We start from the raw sequence: 22352 nt of genomic DNA on the forward strand, positions 1-22352 counted from the left end.
ATTAAAACGGCCTTTGGCACTCAAATTTTTTTTTATTTATTTTTTTAATTTTATAAAATAACTTTGGAAGAAAAAAATAGGAATGCATGAGAGCACTTTTTAGTAAATTGCAATCTGAAGAAAGTCACATATTCCTAGTGCTATTATATAGTGATTTGTACTCATGGCCTATCAACTGTGATCTGCTACAATGACACAAACAAGCAGGAATCTTGTCCTGCTTCAAGTAGAGTACTTTAGAAATCAATGACCATCCTGTGTTTAACCAGTCATAAAAAAAGACAGTTAAAAGCTTGAAAAACAGTAGAAGTTATGCCTACAGTTGCCTCAGAGATAGTCAAGTCTTATTTATATCAAAATATTAGCATTCTTAGAACTCTGCCTTTTCATCTCAAATTAAAACCAATACATGTAGGTAAGTAGCTAATTCCATAAATCTCAGACCTTTGCAGTAAGTAGCTTCCCTGTTTTGATCTCACCAAAGACATTATTACTGTCTTTTGGTGGTTTCTCTATATCAAGGAGATAACCAGGAAAATATTTCCCAGAACCTATGGGATATAGCTCAAGCAAGTTTAAATATAAATGGGTGGTTTTAGCTTATTTGGCTTTATTTTTATTTTTTATTGGCTTTAGCTTATTTGCCAGTGACGGTGTATGTTGCTCTGAGCCTCAGGGATATGGCAGCATTTTGAAGAAAGTATGGGAATGAAGAACAAAAATGACATATTTAACCCTTGCCTGAACTGTGTATAGCTTCTATGCCAAGGGAGAATAGTAAGAATTCTAATATACAATAATTGTTTATAAACATCGCTTACACTACAAATTCAGTTGAATTTTGTAAGAATCTTTCCCTTAAAATGAATAGCAGTAAGGAGAGAATTCTTCCACGTTTTTCTTTTTCAGGAAATTACATATTAAAATTCTTCATCAGGCTCTGTGATGGTGAAGGTTAATGTGGCCTCTATAATTTGAGATGAAACTGACCATGTCCTTCACTTTTTCTGCACTTCCACCATCCCTCCACAGTGTGAAAATACCACAGTCTTCACCACTACAGGCAACATTTAAAGATAGAGGTATCCAACCCAGTAGACCAGGTTAAACAGCAGGAAGGATGTAGGAAAAAAGACCCTAGAGTAAGAATCCAGTTCTAAGATGTCTATGTGAATCCGTCCTCTCCTCCATGAGCCTGATTTACATTCTTCATAACAACAGAAAAAGCTCTGGCAGTCTTTCCCATCCAAACATTCATAGACACACGCCTCTTCAAATTCTTGCCAGTACATGGCATTGTTCAATGTGATGACTGTAGTTGGTGGTCTCATATCAAGTACAGAATAATTCTGAGGAGAGAAAAAGAAATCAACAGTTTGATAAACTTTTATGGATGATGCACAATTGATAATCATGGGCAAAAACACAGGAGACATGAAAGATGGTAGGAGTAAGATGTCAATACCATAGGAATTTTAGATTTAGGGAACAACTTTCTTTCCCTTGAAGGATGCCTTTTCAGATGAATTTCCATACGGATAATGTGGAGTGGCAAGTTAAATAAGCTGCATTCTCTTAACCTTACCATGATTTGTAAAAACAGATATGGTTAGCAACGGATAACTATGATTTCAACACAGGATTTTAAATGTCACTCCTAGGCATGTGCCCTTAGTGGTTTTTGCACTAATCATGCTCAGAAACAGGACACTTAGATATCATGCCTCCTCAGAGTTTGACTCGTGCTTACAGATCTCTCCTTCTTCAGCGAAATCCCTATTTACATTTTGTCACCTTTCCTGTCACACCATTTCCTATTCATGAAAGGTACTTTCTCATGATAGTATCTCTCATCAAGCCAGTCACCCCATCCTCACCAAGGCCACCTCCTCTGCTGTCATCACTAGGAAAGCTAGGAAAGCTCCTATCTGCTTTGCTGCCTGTCTGCACTACCCTGACAAAGCAGACCTCAGCGCCGTCATCACGGTTTTCTCCAAGTGTTTTCTCAGGGGCCCCACCCCTTCTCATTGTACTAAGCATTGCCATTGCCTGGAGGAGCATGTACCAACAAGCTACTCATGCTCCTGCATCATGCCTCCTTACGCTCTGGAGGGAGCTCTCTAGGGAAGTCCAGGCCCCTTCTTCTATGCTTGCTATACAGAATATACCTTCTGTTGAAGGTGTGGAGACATATATGAAAACTTTCACCCTGCATGTGAAACAGGTCACTGTTGAGGTGCCTCATGGGAAATTTTCCTTCTTCTGTTTGATTTTGCATACCAAAATATTACCCATCTCATTACATATGTCTGGTCCCTGAGCTAAGAATTTGGTGTGGGAGCTCTCCTGCTCAGATGTCGGTGTCTATGATGTAGGTAACTACGTCTGAACATAGTCCCTAAGCTATCCAGCCATTTACTTCTTGGACACAATTCATCTCAGTGTAAGTAAATAACTAAAATCTCCAGGTACATTGTGCAATGAACTGCAAACAGATTCCAGTTTAGAAGCAGATTATTGTGAATCTATTTATTGTGAATGACTATCTCTGAGATTAGATAACACAAATTACACCCTCCTGGTCTTCTCCTTCATTTGTAAAGATTCAGGTGGCTGATATCAGAGTTTTACAATGGGCTGCCACATGGAAAAGGTCTCAGGTTATTGTACATACCTGTAACACTTTGGAGAGAAAAATAGCTATCATTAAAGTATACATGGAATTGTGCTGTACTACTATATCATATATTGCCCATTTCCTGCATGCTTTTTGAAAATTTCCTACTCATGGACTAACTTTTTTATATACCTGGCTACAATTTTTGTTTTAAAAAGGATGAAGGCAAATGTAGATCCCCCATATGATTTTGGAAAATGAAGAGAAAGAAATGCCCTGGTTTTGAAAAGAAAACTTTCTCATCTATCAATATATATATTTTTAATTTGTTATTGTTCTGTTCTACCAAGTTTCTGCTCATGGCATAAGATAAATATCCTGATAAAATAATTAGGTTAATCTGATTGCTTTAATTTCTATCAGTTAAGAAGGGTCTAGAGCTGACTAGATACCAGGTGAAGGTGAATGGTATCTGCTTTGTCACAGAATCACAGAACCACAGAATGGCTGAATTTGTAAGGCACCACTGGAGGTCATCTGGTCCAACCCCCTACTCTAGCAGGGCCACCCAGAGCAGGCTGCCCAGGACCATCTCCAGGAGGCTTTTTAAAATCTCCAAGGAGGAGACCCCACAATATCTCTGGGCAACCCATGCCAGTGCTCTGTCACCCGCAGGAAGTACAGAAGTGCTTTCTGATGTTCAGAGGGAACTTCCAGTGTTCCAGTTTGTGCCCATTGTCTCTGGTCCTGTCACTGGGCACCACAGAAAAGAGCCTGGCTCCATCCTCTTTGCATCTTTCCTATAAATATTTATAGACACTGGCGAGATCCCCCTTCTCTTCTCCAGGCTGAACAGGCCTAGATCTTAGCCTTTCCTCACATGTGGGCTGCTCCAGTCCCTTTCAATCATTTTCATTTTCACTGGAATCCCTCCAGTTCATGTCTCTCTTATACTGGGGAGCCCAGAACTGGACACAGTGCTCCAGGTATGGCCCCACCAGGGCTGAGTAGAGGGGAAGGATCACCTCCTTCAACCCATTGGCAGTGCTTTGCCTAATGCAGCCCAGGATACTGTTAGCCTTCGAGGCAAACATTTGATGCTATTTCCCAAAGCATTCTGCTAGTGAAACTGGCTGTTTCTGGCTTGGATGGAAGTACTTTTCACTAGGTAGAAAACTGTATGGATGGCCAGGCCCAAAGGGTCATTGTGAATGGAGTTAAATCCGGTTGGCAGCCAGTCACAAGTGGTATTCCCCAGGGCTCAGTATTGGTGTGAGTTATGTTTAATATTTTTATCAATAATCTTGATAAGGAGATTGAGTGCACCCTTAGGAATTTCACAGATGACACCAATCTGGGCAGGAATGTTGATCTGCTTGAGGGTAGGAAGGCTCTGCAGAGGGATCTGGATAGGCTGGATTGATGGGCTGTGCCCATTGTGTCCAGTCATTTAACAAGGCTAAATGCTGGGTATTGTGCTGGGTCACAACAACCCCATGGAGTGATATAGACTTGGGGAAGAATGGCTGGAAAGTTGCCTGGTAGAAAAAGACCTGCAGGTGTTGGTCAACAGCCAGATGAACATCGGCAAGCAGTGGGCCCAGATGGCCAAGAAGGCCAATGGCATCCTGGCCTGAATCAGAAGTAGAATGGCCAGAAAGACAAGGGAAGTCCAGAGTACTGTGTTCAGCTCTGGGCCCCTGAGCACAAGAGGGACACAGACCGAGGGCATTGGCATTGTTCAGCCTCGAGAAGAGCAGGCTCCAGGGAGGCCTTATAGCAGCCTTCCAGGACCTAAACGGGGCCTACAGGAAAACTGGGGAGGGACTCTTTGTCAGGGAGTGGAGTGACAGGGCAAGGGGTAATGGCTTTAAACAAAGAGAGGGTAGAATTAGATTAGATGTTAGGAAGAAAATCTTTACTCAGAGGACAGTGAGGCACTGGCATAGGTTGACCAGAGAAGCTGTGGATGCCCTATCCCTGGAAGTGTTCAAAGCCAGGCTGGACGGGGCTTTGGGCAACCTGGTCTGGTGGGAGGTGTCCCTGCCCATGTCAGGGAGTTGGAACTGGGTGATCTTTAAGGTCCCTTCCAACCCGAACCATTCTATTCTATTCTTTGTCTTCCTAAAAAACTTTACATGTGATAAGCCCTGCTTTCCTGGAAGTGGCTGAACACTTGCCTGCTGATGGGAAGCAGCAAGTGAATTCAATGTTCTTTATTGACTTAACATTTCAGAAAATTCTTTCCAGAGAATGACAACAGTAGGAAGTGTATAAATGCAGTGCCTCCTGTAAGCAATTCATTATCAAAAAGCAGACTTTCAATGCTGTATGAGCTCTTTATAGAATAGAATAATACTTCAGAAAACTTATTATTATTTTTTAAAAAAGAGCATTATTTTAACAATATTTATAGAAGGTGAGCTAGTAACATGGAGCTGGCAGTTGTAAATCATAAAGTTCAGATTATGCAAATCAAGAAATGTGAATACAATGGTTTGGTTCTGTCATTGTACTTATTTGTATCTGATTGCTGGAAAACAGATCGTCCAACCAGCTGATTAATTGGCCCTCTGCCTACTTTGTGTATATGGTAGTATGTATCATGGTTACAGATTTCATACAAAATAGAGACACAATTCTGTGCTCAGTTTAAATTTTATTACAGCTGTACTTAAACAAATAGTTACCTGGAAGTTTGGGGAATAGAATTAATTCTATTTGTAGATACAGTACTAACACAACTCTGTGCTAAACTTTGGTTCCTAAATTGTTTGAAAATCCACCTGAAAATTTGCTAAAGATTTTACAGATACACATAAATGAATTATTTTCTATGAAATTCAGTTAAAACTCCACGTACATTTATGATAGGACTTGTGCTTATTACTTTTTAATATAATGTAATGAGAAACTGTAGTGTTACATAAAGCAGACACATGATATTCCTAGGTAGAAATAGCACATAATGTTTACACTTGACTCTTCTCCCTCCCAAATCATTTGATAAGTCCTGATAGAAAGAGGCAGTTATGTTCCTCTACCAAAGCCAAAAACAAACTGACCTTTTAACAAAAAAGAAAAACAATATTTATAGTGAAGTCAAGGTAAAGAGTAACATAGCATTACAGCTTTCTCAGAAATTATTGCAAATAAATGTCAACCATACATTCCAGCCTCCATTGCTATCACAGAATAAAATAGTGTACTTACCATCACATGACCAAAACTGACATCAGGTAGCTTAAATAAAGATAACAAAAGAAATATTCAGAAGAAAACATAATTATTGCTTCATATCCATCTGATGTTCAATAATGTTTCTTAAAATAAACCCTTAAATGCTTTACTCCATAGAACTATTCATACTGAATATTCAATATACTTAGCATAATATTCTGCACACTTTATAGCTGCATGAAACCTCAGCAGAATGTGCACCTAGTTTCCATCCACTTTAAGTCTTTACTCAACACTTTTTTTCACTTTTTTTTTTTTTTTAATTTAGCAAACAATGGCTAAGTAAGGATTTCTTCTTGTGTTAACTTAAATGTCATCAATGTTGCATGTTTTCCCGCAGCTTCTTTCACATGTCTGGAAATATATCCAACTCACAAAGATACTAATGACTTTTTCATTCAGTCTTCCTATAGGATGGCAATTTTAGTTTGATCATTAGCAAGTTCATTTTGATTGTCTCATAAATTTCTTTTAGTAACACTCTTCTTTTGCCTTTCTTGTGCAATGCATTTTTACAAGAAGCTAGTAGAGGTTTAATGGAGCTTTCATTGACTAAGTTTATGGGTTTCTAGGCTTTCTCTAGTTCCATATGTATTCCGTCTTTTCCTGCATTAGTTTTTCATTCAATCACTTTCTGCAGCTCTTCATTCAATCCATTTCTATCTCATGATCTATGATGCCTTGAACTTAGCCTTCTCTCTCTTCAATTTCCTCCTTCACATTTTTCCTGTTATGCTTCCTATTCCTGTTTTCCTGATTGTTTCCTCCATTGCACAAAATGGCATCCAATCTCTCCAACTACCGATCTCAAACACAGATTTTCCAGTGATGTTGAGTGGACAACCTGCTTCCCCTTCCTGGCATTTAAACTGAGTTTTTTTTTCTTCATTATACTGCCTCCTGCCATTCTCTTAGTCAATTATGATGGACACCAGACAATGCTTCCTACATGGCTGTTTTGATTCTACGTAAAAAACTTGTGTGTTTGTTACTCCTGGGAGAGTCTTTTTGTCCAAAAATGCAACCACATGTAAAACCTTTGTAAGTGACCTCATCTGTTTTTGTATGTGGAAACATTTGTGCATAGGGTTAAAAACAAATGCTGGTTCCCCACCCCCACCCCCAGCCCCCCCCCCCAAAAAAAAAAAAAAGAATGAAATCCCATTTGTAAAGTTCACAAATATTTCTAGACCTGTTAAGCCACAAGATAACATATGAATTTGAATATACATTGATGTACATATAATTGTATAACAAGCTATGAACTCTCTTTCAGTGGAGTCCTTTCTGACTAACAGCACAATAATGGGAGGACAAAAGATACATGGGCAGGGCTGCTGCTTCATGGTCAGCAGATTGCTTCTGTTAGGAGCAAACTTTCTCCATCATCTTTCAGTGCAGATCATACCATGAACTGGGAAAAGCTAGGACGAGTGGAGTGTCATGGGATTACAGGATGTCACTGAATGATTCTCTGCTCTCAGGGCCAGATACAGTCTCAAAAATAAATTAAAGCACTCCCATCTTACCGACTTTTTCTTCTTAGTACAGTTTGGTTTCCTGCAACTGGAGTAGTAGTTGAGGGTTGCATACTCCATCAGAGCAGCAAAGACAAACAGAAAGCATACAGTCACAAACAAATCCATAGCGGTGACATAGGAGACACGGGGTAATGACTTTCTTGCAATGGTACTCAAAGTTGTCATGGTCAATACTGTGGTAATTCCTGCAGAGAAAATCTGATTTTAATTGTATGCAACATCCTTTCTGCAGCCACAGAATAACCTTTGGAAACCAACACATAAAAGAGTGCCGAAGTCTACCCAATTAATTAAAGGAAATTCATTAATTTCATCTGGTAGTATAAAAGCAATGAAAAAAATAACATCAGTAGAACCACCGGTATTTTGTAAACAAATATTTCCTCAGCTGTTTACATTTGTCTTTGCAAAACTGAGATTCCCATGCCTCTCAGTGTGGTTTTCCTCATCTCTTCTTTTTCTGGTCTCAGTTAGGTTGGAGTTGGGGGTTCAGGAGGAGAAAATGAAGAAATTTTTGAAGAAAAGTGTAAAGCTTAAAGGATATTGAACCCAGAACAATTAAAGAAGCAAAGAAAGAAGCAACAACGACAACAACAACAAAAGTAGGACAACAACAACAAAGAAGGAAACATGGAGTTAATCACAACAATACTGCTGTAATGAAAAATCTTGTACTAGGAAAGGGAAGGGAAGGGAAGGGAAGGGAAGGGAAGGGAAGGGAAGGGAAGGGAAGGGAAGGGAAGGGAAGGGAAGGGAAGGGAAGGGAAGGGAAGGGAAGGGAAGGGAAGGGAAGGGGAGGGGAGGGGAGGGGAAGGGGAGGGGAAGGGAGGGGAGGGGAGGGGAAGGGAGGGGAGGGGAAGGGAAGGGAGGGGAAGGGAAGGGAAGGAAAAAGGAAAAAAGCTTTTGCTGCAAAGCTCTGACTATGAAAAATATATTTTTTACACCGCTGCTTCCTTGGGATTGCTCCATTGTTATTTTCCTTCTGACTGAAGGAAAACAGACAAAATTCAGATGTAACCTTAATGGAAATAGCCTTTTCAATTTGTACAAAGCATCACATCTTAGATTGATTTAGTAATAATGAATAAAATCAGGATTACTTAGAGTGAAATATCCTGAAACAATAAAACCAGTACTAGAATGAAGTCTATGGGGTGTCAGTTGTTTGGTTGCTGGGGTAATTCATATTATTTGTGTTCATTCCTCAGCAATAAAAGTCTTTTCATTCCCGCTTTGGACTGATGCTTTTAATCATTTGTTATGAACTGCAAGCCTTCTGATAGAAAAAAAAAAACCTCCTGAATGACTTGGAAAGAAAAATAAAGCTCTCACTCAAATAAGTCTCAAGAGAGAGCCTGCCCTAAAAACAACATAACTGTAAGGTAATCTTGCTTTTTATAGTTAAAGTGGTATTTTGCAATGGTACATAGTGTTTGAAATGGCAGGGGATAACTGAAATTATGCCTTATAGTAAAATTACTTCCCACAAATGGCACTCTGGAGAGAAAGAAGTTCCATGGACTACTTTTGACTACTTTCACTTCACAAAAGAATGCCCACATTTGATTTGTAGCATTTGATAGAAACTACAGTAATTCGCAAGAATAATCCTCCCCATTCAAATCATCAGAAAGTTCCTGGAAGAGCCAGAATAGTTCCTGAGCCTAGACCTTCTCTTACAACAAATAGCAAATAGAAATGGGAAAAAAATGTTGCTGAAAAAATCACCACCCAATAACTAAGATCAAAACAATGCTGGTAGGAAGTGGGAAACTCCCTTATTCAGTGCATGTAACCTCAATATTTGGGCTGTCTTGCACCGGGATCCAGAGCATCCACTGTACTTCATGCAAACTTTAAGCTAGCCAGTTCATCTGTCAATATAAATGTAACAGCACAAATAGCACAAAAGAGTTGTCCCAGTATTACAGATTTTTTTCAACTTTCTCTGAGGTTTTGTGGCTTTCGCTAAATTACTGCTACTGCTAACTTTAGTCTACATATGAACTGCAATTACATTTCTGAACTTCTGCATAGACATGCTTTTAGAATTTGTAAATACCTTTTGCATCTAAAAGATATTAGGAAAATATTTGTTTCCTCTCAGCTATGCCACTTCCCAATATACGTGGCTGCCATGATCCAGCTACAGGTCTCCAGGTCTCCATACCCCTCGACAACAGCTCTGGAGCTAGCTGATACTTCTAAAAGCTCCAGAGACACCGTCCATGGGTAACCATTCACCACAGTAGTCAACTGCACAGACGTCCAGCTGCAAAAGATGTTGGCTCACTACCCTTGATTTGGCCCATACTAGCTATAAGTTAATTTGACTTTTTTATGACCATGCTACAGACCTTGGGAGGCACTAACCTCAGAAGTACTGCATCCAGGCTATGACAAACTCTACAGTGTGAAATAAAGTTCTTTAATACTTTCTAACCCCCATTTGGGTTTCTAACATAAATCTGTCTTTTATAGGCCGCATTTACATTTACCAGCACTCAGGTATTTTATTGCCTTCAAAAAAATTTTCAAAACCTATAGTCTTTGTCTTCCAACACAATAAATATTGTCCTTTTTACCTGGACTCAAGGGCAAGTTTTCATTTCACTTTCATCCAATGATATTCTCTCAGATTACTTTAGGACACTTTTTTTATTAAAAGAAAAAAAAAAGGAAAAATGCTTGAAATGCTTGGAAGGGCCCTTTGCAAAAGTCTAATTTTTCCCGTGGAATGAAGTTATTAACAATGCACTACTTTTTCTCTATTTTTAGTGAAATTGGAGTGTAACTATGTATTATTTATGAAGAAGTATTTTGTAGGTATCTGCAATGATAACCAGCTGCCACACTGACTATGGACTGGAAGGTGGAGAAGTGAAAGAAAAATTCCCATTGACCTTTGTACTTAAGTACAAAAGTTCTCAACTCAGCCTATGTCTGTTTCTTAAGCCTAAATGTGATATCCTGACAGAATTATGCCCGAGACTGAAAACCTTGAAGCTCTAGCTGAGAACTAAGAAAAAACAACCCAGCAAATAGTTTTGTCTATACCTCATTGCTATAGGATCTTGGAGTTTTGAGTGACTACAGACCAATTTTAACTGATTGAAACAAAATAAGTTCCACTAAATTTAAAGATGCAGCAATGGTATAAGATTTCTCTTTTTTTCCTAATGAAACTAATAGTGTCCATCACTTTGACAACAAATCACATTTTGCTATCAGAATACAAAACCTTGGGAAAAGGAAAGCTTGACATTATCACACACTATCACAGTTTCTGGATTATGTGCCACATTTCAAATTACGGCAAGGACATGAGGCAAGAGCGCTAAGCACATAGATGGAAACATCTAAAGGTAAAAGAAACAGATCTTTACTTCTATTATTTTTTATAATTTTTTTTTCATTATATGAAATCCAATATAAAATAATCATTCTTCATTTAAACTGAGGCTTGGACTTGGATTCCAACTCAGATCATAAGCAAAGAGTTTTTGAAATAATTAAATTCTCTCTATCAATTTTAAATCTGACACTTTGACACAAGTTTTGAAATATTAAACTGAGTCTTATGGGGACATATACAGAGAGCAAAGAGAAAGAGGTGCACAAGATGATATAGTTTTGTATTCCTATTTATGTCAGAATATGCAGATATGCACATATGCAACAGCTATCATTTCCAAACAGAATATCTAGATTCCTTACCCTTATCCCATTTTATCTATCATACTAAGAAAATTCAGTTTGTTGACTGGTTTCAAATACAATAAATCTTGGCAGATGAAACTGTTAGGTCTCTCACTTTGGGGATAGAAGGGCTGCAAAGTGAGCTTTGCATCTGTTATCGAAATTTGCGGTCCTGTGAAACTGTCTTTGTCAACGGAATTCTATATTTAAGCCATGGGCAGATTTGAAGTGACTTGGCTTCAAAATTTTCAGGTAGACAGGTGTGAGTGGCAGCACATGTTTGTGAATACCATTTGTGGCATTTATATTCTCTGGGCAAATTCCATACCACAGATGCTATTTGATAAATCAAAAGGTATTGTCTGGTAGATCAGTGATGTAGGGATACATAATGCATGAGAACACTTTAACCTTTAGATCATTGGTCTAAACAGTTAAGATTATTACTGGCTGAAAGCTGCTTACTGTACAGCAGTATGCCAAGTGAGGTAGCAGGACTATCAGTGTTAGAAACTCTTTGGTTAGGGAGGCTCAAATTTTCTTATTTTCTTGTGGGAAAAGGTGTACTGCCTTTACTTACCTGTTTATAAATTTCATCTCTTCAACATTTCTGGTCTGGCACCTGTTTTTTCCCCTTGTGAATGAGCTTAAGATGGAATGGCAAGGAGAGCAATGCTCATTTTTTGCCAGACATCATCTGTATCTTCCTTTACATCAACACATTGCTGGTCTTGATATCCACTGCATTTTTTTAACCTACAGTTTGAAGATGCTGTATAGCAACTGCCCAGTCATATTATATGTTATACCCATTTTAAAAAAGCAGGGGGAAAGCTCAGATGAAAGCTTCAGTTTAACTTAATTCCCTTCATCCTTGAGAAAAACAACCTCTTATTTTCCAGATCATAACTTTTCTTCAGACACTTGCTGTCTGTTCTTGACTGTGAACACTGGGAGAAGATCATTTTGATTACTAGAGATGGGCAGAAACAGCAGAGAGCCATTTTTTTTTTTCTCTCTTTGAATGGAGAGTAATATAAGCAGGGATCACAAAACATGGTTCTCATCCAACACTCAAATTCTATTTCCATTTTCCCACTGACTCTTCAGGTGGCCTGGAGTGAGTCACGTTGTCGCTCTGGGCCTCAGCCCCTCAGAGAGCACTTTGCTGCCTCTGGACAGTGCTGCTGAAAGGATTATTAGGTCCCATTTTTCCCCTCAGTCAAATACCCCTGATTACATTTAGTTCTTCCAGCATAGAAATAGCTTATTACTTAAAGTTATTCAGAAAGGGGTAAAACCCGTCCTTCATGTAACCCTGAGTAGTTGCCAATAGCTTAGGAAATTACTCATTAATTTCAGAGAGTGAAATGTTTCCCTGATGCTAGTCCTTTACATTAATGCAGTTATACTTGGGGCATTTTTGGTGCACTGAGTCTACAATTCATTTCAACTAATTAGCGGGACAATTTCAGTGGTTTGCCTTTGGCTGTATTACTCACAATTTCAGCATGTGCCATTCTCCAAATGTGCAAGTGTGTGTTGTTGCTCAGACAGATTTATAGGCTGTGTTATACAAGCAGACCTACAGTAAACTGGGAACATCTGCTTACTGCATCCCAAGAGTCAAGAGGCCATTTGCAATTTGGGAGCAACAGGACTCTGTGCACAGAAAGAGGTGACCCACATACATACATTTTGTAGTCATTTGACTTTATTTATAAAAAAAGTTATATTTTAGCCCAGTAATTAAATTCTCTATGAGAGTTTTAGGAATTAGTCACTATTGCCATTGAATACAGCCTTGAAACATCTCAATTCATGACCTCAATATAGGAATACATTTTTCCTCTGAAGTTCCTGCTGGTTATGAGGGTGAGGCAGGGAGAGTAACACTGTTGTGACCAGAGCTCTAACCTACTTCTGAGTCTAATTAATTGAAAAAATGAGCTATACGGTGTAGGGAACTTCCATCAGGGACAAGATATGAATGCTTCTTCCAGAAAATTAGTAATGCAATCTGTTAGACACCTTTCCTCCCTTTTTTCTTTTCTCTTAAATAAATTAAGCATTATGAACGATAACCCAAATTGATGCTGTGTGACTCTCTGCACACACGTAGGGCTTTCCACTCCTAGTTAAAAAAGGCAGAGCGTGGCCAATCTTTCCTTATCTCCAATGAGCCATCCAATTTAAGAAGAAAGTTATTCAGCAGGGAATTATGCTAAAGGTCTATTGCTCAATTTGTGGTCACCAGAGGCAAGTCTATGCAGCCAGGAACAGACAATCACACAGCTGCTCCATCCTCACCTTTGGGCCATCTTCACACATCCCTGGAGGTGGAGGAAGTCACAGAATAACTCTTAGTCTTAGGGTCCATCATGTTACCAGAGCTACAACATAAAGGCACTTTGGCATTCACAGAAGGGAAATGAAGACTGAACATTCCTTTCTCAGAAAATTACCTCAGCAAACTGGACCCATGTGATGCCACATGGCTTTTAATAATCAGAAGTGCTATGTTTGTTAGTTTTACTAACTTCTGGAGCAAATCCGGGAGATTATGGTCTTGTGCTGACCTCATGAAAAATGGGTTTTAGCGCAGAATTATCTGTAAAATATGAACCAGTGATGCCTGTTTGCAGTTGTCTTATTATAGGTTTTCTGAGACCTTTCTTCCTATTGATTCTGCTGTATAGCTTCATGTCACTGAGCTGCTCTTGGCTTGAAAGATGCCCTTTGTCACTTGCTAAGATTTAAAGCTGAGATAACCTCCACCTAGAAAGGACTGATAGCAGGAATGGCTGGCATACAGCTTCATTGCTTAAATAAAGTTGAGGCTATTAAGGAATTTACACTTAGAGGATATGGTAAGGATATGGTATTTCTTCTGTCATCCAGTGGAAAGTTAAGCTATTGAAACACAGAAGTTTTAGGAGGAAGAAGATTTTTATCCTGTGCCTTAGCACACCCTGAATAGATGGGCATATGCTTTTTTTGCATAAGTCAAGGACTTAAGAAGTGGAATCAGACTTCTGTAAGAGTTCAAGGGACTTAGCAGCTAAAATCTCTTTCAAAGTAAATGGGCTTCAAAATCTTAACACTTTTTTTTTCTTTTTTTCTTTTTTTTTTTTTTTTCCCACTTCAGAGCCTTCAGGGGGTTTCTGTTGGAAACTATAGAACTCTTAAAATTGGTGGCTGCTCAGATTTATTAGTGCAGGAGAGGGACAGACAGGAACAGGAGAAGTCCTTTTGAAGAACTGTATATAAGCTGCACAGTTGAATAAGTTGTCTTCTTCTTGAGATCAAGTACTGTGCCTCTGCTTTGGTGTTTGGAAGGGAGCTAACAAATGGATTCACATGAGAAGTAACAAGCATTTCTGGTAAAGGCTTAGTTATTTGGGTGGAAAAGGATTAAAAATACTGTTGGCCCTTGATCAGCTATTTAGGGGATACAAAAGGTTCATACAAATGGCCTTTTCTATCCTGTGGTTGAATGAAGACCTGTGACCACACAGCATCCCTTGAGGACACCATGCCTGCTGCCTTCTTGTGACCTCTGAGAAGGCTCAGCTTGTCTGCAGCCTTTGTCCTTCAGTAATTCCTTGCAGCAGTATCACCCTCTCAAACCTGGGGACTCAGGTTCTCTTACAAATGTTTCCTATCCATTTCTGTGCAAAAAATTGGGCAGGTGGGTTTTTAATAACTTGTTGGTTCGTATTTAAATGATACAGAGGGTCTAGCTGGTTAAATGGAGATGGTGAGAAACTCCAGCAGGAATAAGCAATGAATAGCTGGGAATGCTAACATTTGCTCTTGAAAACAGACATGTAAACCTTGATACAACCTCCCCTTTTTCCTAGACTTCTGAAAAAATTAGTTATTTGCAGCTCAGGAGTGAAATGTTTTTTTTTTTTTTTTTTTTTTTTTCCTTCAGTTCTGATTTACACCTGTATTTGGCTATTATACAGCCCTATGCCATTGAAACTTGCAAAACTTGCAGGTTTTCATATAGACATAGGAGTAAATGGTCAAAGTTTCTGAGTGTATCCCAAAGCACAATGCCAAAATGCACACAACAGTCCTGACATACATAAGCTGCTGAAAAACCTTTTCCAGCACTTCTTCTCTACAGCACTTTTTCTTTCCAGCAACTTTTTCCTCTACAACTTGTGAAAAATATCTATACACCTAGTGTGGAGCTTAACTTCAAGTGGACAAGCTTAAAACACCTTGAATGAGTTAATGTTATTATATCCTACAGTTTTCAGGATACATAGGACATTATATCCTGTGGGGAAGCATTTCAGAAGAGAAGGAAGCCAGCAGTGCAATTAATTAATTCTTGAAAAATGTCACCAAAATACCATAGTGAGAAGAAAGAGACAGCCATTAATTCTAGAATATTATGCAAAATAGGTGGCAGTGTCATTTCAAAGGGCCGGGATAGTTTACTTTAAATTACCCTCTTAAAGCCAGAAAACCAAATGCTTCAATGATAAATATATCCAGGTCTGCAAGACATGGTAACATTAATCCAGAGCATATATCTTGCTGTGTCTTTGAAAGGAAGCTGACATTTTCAAATGACAGTGGAGGAACTACATGAAAAGAGCAGAGAAAGGAACTATTAACAACTTACCTAATGCTGTTCTTGCTGGTGTGGCATCTTTTTTAATCCAAAAGGATACCCAGGAAAGAACAACTGTTAATATACAGGGAATGTACGTTTGAATAGTGAAGTATCCCATTCTTCTACTTAAGTCGAAGTATATAGTCATGACTACATAATCACCTGCAGTAATAGCACAGAAAATAAATTGACATTGTGGTTAGATAAAGGCAGTTGTTCATTGAGCTGCTCTTTTAAGCCTCATAAAATGTTGCATATGAGATATTTCTTAGTGTTTTGGCAGCATCTGTGTTGTAATACTTGTATGAAATAGAATTTAAATAAGCCTTTTCATTCTATTTCCTTGATTTTTAGGTCTCTGTGGAAATGTTGACATATTTGGACAGACAGAGGCTCTCAGGAATCATTCTGGATGAGAAAGTTTTTGAAAGGCATCTTGGCTTTCCAGACTTGATATTTCTGGATGGCTGCATGGCCACAAACTTGAATCTACCATCACTCATCAGATTCTGTAACTAAGCACACAAAATCCCTCTTTCAACAAACTTTGCCTTCTCTGCCCTCATTTCAGGTTTGAGTGACTTCTGTTATCTTTTTCTGAGATTTGAGTCAGGTGCTAGGGGTCTTTATGCCAAGTGTAGCATGCACATCAATATGCCTTTACATAAGAAGTTAGTTATAGACAATAGAGCTTCAGTGCTGGTGAAGGAGGTCAGACTGTATGCTTTTAAAGGTCTCATCACTACAAATCAAGAGTCTGTTTTTGTCAGCATTCCTCCATCTCAAAGCAGTAGTGGTCACTCGTAGTATCTGTTAACTTTCAGAAGATGAGCCTGGATATAATGTTTATTATTCTGCTGGATACTAAAAATCATAATATCAAGAGCTCAGTAAGAAGGCTGGTTTATCTCACATTATGTGATTTTCCTCACAGTCTCTCTTCTGCTAACCTTTATGACTCCACAGGGGATAATAATCTGTCCCTCTCTCTCTACCCAGTAGAGGCTACCGACCTTATCACCTCTATCCTTAGCAGTAACTCCCGCAGCTTCACAGCTGTTAACAATCCTTTTCTCTCAGACAGTCACAGTGATTAACAATAATGAAACTGAACTGAGACCAATATCTGTACTTTGCTTGAAGTATGTTTGTTGATTCCATTTTAGATGTGAATAAGAGTTTATACATCTGAGATTTTTTTTTTAATCTGATTACATCACTTGAATAATAAATTATATTGCTTCTTGTTACAAGCCTTGACTTTGTAGAATAAGATATTTGCAGAAGAGATGATTTCCTATAGGTAGGTAACTCTGTCCTGTTGCTGTAAAACTCCAGAAGACCGAAGAAATTGGTAACATGGAGAGATTAATCCCCGAAGAAATGTATACGTGACTCTTCCAAGTAGAGGCAGAATGAGTTAATTCGGATTTAAGACAAATTAAAGCATATTTTTCTAGTATCAGAAAGAATATGAACAAAAGAATTAAATACAGTTGGTATTTGACTATAGCTAAATATGACGTAGAAAATAAATTAATTCAGTAAAAATAACTTCCACCTAAAGACACACCAAAGGCCAATATAATATGAGTGAACTACCATAAATGGCAAAGTCAAAGGTAAATAAATATATATGAGGATGGCATCTGGGGACAGAAACTTAGAACAATGTGTCAGTAGGAAATGTTCTATGTGTAAGTACATCATTCTGAGATAGATATATTTGGAAGAGATTTGATAAGCCTGTAGGTGCTTCTATCATGCCTCTGTTAGATTAGCCTGTGCATTTTCATGAGTACTGTGCAAGTACAAACCTTATGACCTTGAGAAGTTGGACATCATTCCAAAAGACTCAGGTGTTTGGCATATAAGGGCAGAGCTTTAATGAAAGAGCCCAGTGCTGTTACAAGTAAGAAGCATTGAAGTACATCATGGCATAGAGAGTCTTGTGGGGTGTTCACAGGCAGGGGGTTACTTTCATTCCACTGATTCACAGTACTTTTTTCTGTGCAAGGAACGGCACCAAGGAATTGACATGGGTAAGTAACCATTGCTTCTTCCGGTTTATTTTTAAATTACATCAGTTTCCTAATCTGGTTTACTGTACTGAAGAAAGATTTACTCTACAACAGCTGAGGTAATTTGGCAGAAATAGGAGTACAAATTCAGAGGCTGTGTAAACCAGTGCTTCTACTGACAGGAACAAACCCAACTACCATGAAAAAAGGTTAAGATAATGTTTCAGATGCTGTCTGTTGAGGTAGATGGATGAGCTAAAAAGGAAATAAGAAACTATAGAAAATGTACCAGGTCCTTACATTTTCTCTTAGTTATTGTATCTAGAACTGCACATCTATTGATAAGCTGATTGAGAATAATAGAAACCAAAGCAAGCTGCTGTCTTCTCATCGTGTACCACAATGTATGATACACTCAATTCCAGTACACACACAGGTCTCTAATCCTCTGACTTGCATTACAGTGATATACAGCAGAGCAAATAAGAGTGAAGCTAGATATGGATGGCAAGATACTCTCTAGTAAGATAGATTCTGCTTCCAAGATCTTCAACAGAAATAAACCTGACAAACTGAGAGCGGTAGAAAATTAACATGCATTTCAACTATTTTGCAGACAGGAACACTGAGGCATAGATTAAACGACAGAGAACATTCACATTTAGCCAGGAACTTCTTCATTGTATTTCAGGTATGATTCACTTCACCTGTCTTTAGACATCTAAAAGGCAGATTCTACAGATGACCTGCACATCGTGGCCTCCTTTGTTTACCCAATGAAGAGAAATTGGTACTTCTAGTATGTGTTTTGTCTAATCTGTTTTAGAGGTTTACTTCAGAAGGAGGTAACTTTAGAAGGAGGTGAATGTGCCCGAAATATTTACATTTGTTGCCAGAGATTAAAAAGGGTGAATGATAGTATCAAATGTGGACAAAGACACTGTAGATACTTAGATCACTCTAGATGGTAGATACCTAGATCACTGTAGATGATCCAAGGAGTCAATCACATCCCCTGATTCCATGGTGAAAGTTTCTTCAGAAAATTGTTCTACTTCTGTTAGGGTGCTAAAGTTAATTATCTACATATAATAAACTTCTTAACTTTTTAAAGGATATTTTATTTACTTTCCTCCCTTGTTTCGTGGTTCAACTTGATGCCCTCTTCCTGGAAGCCATGCACAACTCTTTCTCTGCTTGTTCTCCATTCATCTATCTCAATCCTCCATTCCTTCCACTGCTTTTTATTACAACAGAACTTTTCATCATCTTTTTCTCTCAAATAAAAAACCGACCACAATATCCTTTATTTGCAGAAACCATGACTGGACTGAATTTTACAAAGAACTGCAAATTCCCAAATACCCAACAAAATCCCATAGCTGTCTAATAAGCACCCAGTGAAGATGAAATCCTAGGATGACTGTCTGCATTCATTTATCCACTAACCTCTTTTCTTGTCTGAAATTCACACAAAAATTCTCATATGAAGAAGAGAGACCCAGTCACAAAGGCAGCAGCTGTACATAACCGACTTATATTGTACTCTCTGTGCCATACTTTACCTTACACGCTGACAGACAATATACAAAGACATCGGGAGAATAGTTTGGTTCAGTGGAATTACTGGCACAAGGGGGAGGTAAAACTTTAAGATTAGAATTAGCTGGTTCTCCTACAGTACTCTCACAGTACTTGGAGAGGATACAGCTTGGAGAATATGAATATTGATGGAAATGCATAGGAGGAGGAGGAGAAAATCACTGCTGAAATGGCAACTGAAAGCATAAATGTTGGGATTGCTGTCAAAGCCAAGCACTTTTCTGTGCAACATGTACTAGATGCATTTTTAATAGCTATGGTAAATTATGATTTGCAACTAAGTGACCACTTCAGTTCTTCTATCCTCAGAAAAGTCAGCTTCTTTTGAGACACCTGGATTGTCTCTTCGCATACAGAAGAGCAGGCTTGTCTGTGAAATGGCTGTCTGTTTGATGCACTGCTTCAAAATACATTATTGTTATTAAAGTTTAAACTACTCCTTCTAGAAACCTACATTATCCTCTATATATCTAAAAGCACTTTGCTTCAGTTTAATGGAAAGTAGCCATATTATATATATATGACTTTCTCTATACACACAAAATAATTTGACAGGTATTTAAGGTTTGTGGAGAACTAATTTTCAGAACAAAGAAACTCTCTCTTTGAAGAGACCTGACCTGTGATCTGTTCTGCACATCCTGCAGGCACAAGCAACCTGAAGGAGAGAAAAAGCTTTCAAACACTGCACTCAGCCTCCTTGCTCCTTCACCAGCCTTCAGAGCTCCACCTGCCATTACTGTGACTGCTAGGAGAGGAGTTGGGGCTCATTAAGTGACAAAACCCTGCAGTGCAGACAAGATGGGAAAGCCTCTTTCCAAACTGCATATCATTAAATCAGTGTATTTGGTTTAAAAGTAATAACAAAGTGATTGCCTGGCTATGAACCACTGAAGTAGCTAATAGTAAGAAACTTCACTTTGAAGCTCAGAGAGGAATTCTACTTTTTAACAGCTGAAAAAATTTCCCAGGAAGGCAAACTAACTTTTAACTGTACTATCAGACCAATTCACTGAAATAATGAAAATTACCTTGAGGCAAAATAGTGCCTGACCAGTTTTCTATAATGAGAACAAAAATGCGTCTGGAGGCAGCAAATCTGAAGTACCAGGAATAGTGCAGCCAGGCTTCCCATGAAACCAAAAGGACTGTTGTCTGTGACCCATAGGACTTGTATTAGTTTAACATTTTAGTATGAAAGTAGGACACCATTTGGAACAATAATGATTTTTTTTTTTTAAGGAATAACCACTGTGGATTTTGATGAACAGTGTTAGGTTATAGTCCGTTTCTATTTGCTATTGAAGACTAAGGGCGTGGTTGACAGAACTGCTGGGAGTTTGTTTACATTTCACCAAGAACAGTGGCCTTAAAGGTGAAATATTTGAGTAGAATGCAATTGGTTACATTATTTTAAGAAAAGCTTACACAAACACAACATGATATACTGTAAATCATTTTATATAATACATAGATTAATCCTCCCATTATACTCTGAGCTTAACATGTACTGCAATCCCAATTATCTTAGAAAAAAAGCTAAAGGATGAATGACTTTACAAAGACTGCAATATAAAACGATGATGTACACACAGAACAATTTCAGCATGTAAGTGGAAGCTTACACTATAATGCTCCATCATCAGGACTGGAGAATAATGAGTGGCAGAGTTTATCCAACTTGTTGTGAGAGTTTAATTGCAGAGGGGAAAAAAAAAAAAGGAAAAAAACAAAAGCATAATCATTAGAAGGAGGACTCACACTGTATGTCATGAGTATTTCTTTATCAGCAAAAACACCAAGAGTGCATAGAGGTATCTTCTTTATTACCAAATTTACCTAGCAATCTAGTGTTCTAATCTTCAGTGCTACTTTTTTTTTTTTTCATTTTGTTTTTATTTGGAAGCCAAGAGAAGACCCTATTTAATAATGCCATTCACTCTTCACTTCCTCCCAATCTGTTTTTTAAATTTAATTATCGAAGTTTCCCTTTTTCTTTCCTGAACTAGGCTTCTGTGATTTCTTAATAAGCTGAAATTTTTCTACCAGTTTGGTCACTGCCCATCAGGCATACAGTGGTGTCCTTGAGTGACAAAGGCCTTCATTTACAATTCTTTTCTCTGATGCCATGGTAGAGCTGTAATATGGGTGATTTGAAAACTGTTAGCTAAAGCCAAGGATTGCTCCTGTTGTTGAATACATTGGCAAGACAGATGACAAGTAAAACCATTGGAAAACAAATTTTAATCTAAGTCAGTATGTACAGAAGTTTTTGGGACTCATACTTGTGGTAGTGCTAGTATCAACAGGGAACATGAAAGTTTCAAGTTCAAGAGCTGGTTTTGGGTTCCAGATTTGCGCAATCTGGAAAGAACATTTCAGCACAAAATCAGACAAAAATAGAGATCATGATACAAAATGCAACCCTGCAACCCTGCCTAATTCAGAGAAGGAAAAGGAAAACAAACAAAAAACCCAACCTTCTGTGTCCCAAATCTCTCAGTTTGTGAATTTATAATTGCCTTTGTCCTCACCAGTGTGTGTATGTGTATGTGCCTGTGCACATGCACAAGCATAAGCACAGTGTAGCCCAGAGCTGGCTTTCAGCGCTTACACCTGAAATACAGATTTTCCAGAAATACATGCACACACCATGAGTGCCAATTAATTACTTATGTTATCATAGACAAACTACTACAGCCAGTATACAGCAAAAAGAAAAAAGAAAAAAAAAAAAGAAACTAACAGCAACAGCATTGCTTCTGCTGGTAGACATCATTCTTAGTTATATGCAAATACATACTTGTAAGTGTGTGTAATAAAAATCAAATATTGTCAGATTACTCTGGAGAGTGAAAAGCAAAGACCAGATCCCAAGTTGTCTGAAGGGAACATTTTTTTGTAACTCAGGAAAGACCAAGACTTTGTCCTAAATTATCAGAACAGAAAAACTTTAAAGTTTGGGTTGGTTTGGTTTGGTTTGGTTTTGTGTGTGTAAT

At 38.3% G+C, this 22352-nt stretch overlaps 1 protein-coding gene across 2 annotated transcripts in view; it reads right to left on the minus strand.

Annotated features, from left to right (window-relative positions):
• Nucleotides 1-704: 704 nt before the first annotated feature.
• GABRG3 (gamma-aminobutyric acid type A receptor subunit gamma3) overlaps nucleotides 705-22352 on the minus strand; it is a 330335-nt gene continuing 308687 nt past the window's right edge. For both annotated transcript variants that reach the window (XM_035558139.1, XM_035558140.2), the window contains 4 exons: nucleotides 15740-15892; nucleotides 7387-7583; nucleotides 5831-5860; nucleotides 705-1349 (listed from right to left, as the gene is read on the minus strand). In XM_035558139.1, coding sequence (XP_035414032.1) covers nucleotides 1071-1349; nucleotides 5831-5860; nucleotides 7387-7583; nucleotides 15740-15892 — 659 coding nt within the window. In that variant the 3' untranslated portion in view covers nucleotides 705-1070. The remainder of the gene's footprint in view (nucleotides 1350-5830; nucleotides 5861-7386; nucleotides 7584-15739; nucleotides 15893-22352) is intronic.

Source organism: Cygnus atratus, chromosome 1 (assembly GCF_013377495.2).
Source record: "Cygnus atratus isolate AKBS03 ecotype Queensland, Australia chromosome 1, CAtr_DNAZoo_HiC_assembly, whole genome shotgun sequence".
In the NCBI taxonomy this organism is placed as follows: Eukaryota; Metazoa; Chordata; class Aves; order Anseriformes; family Anatidae; genus Cygnus; species Cygnus atratus.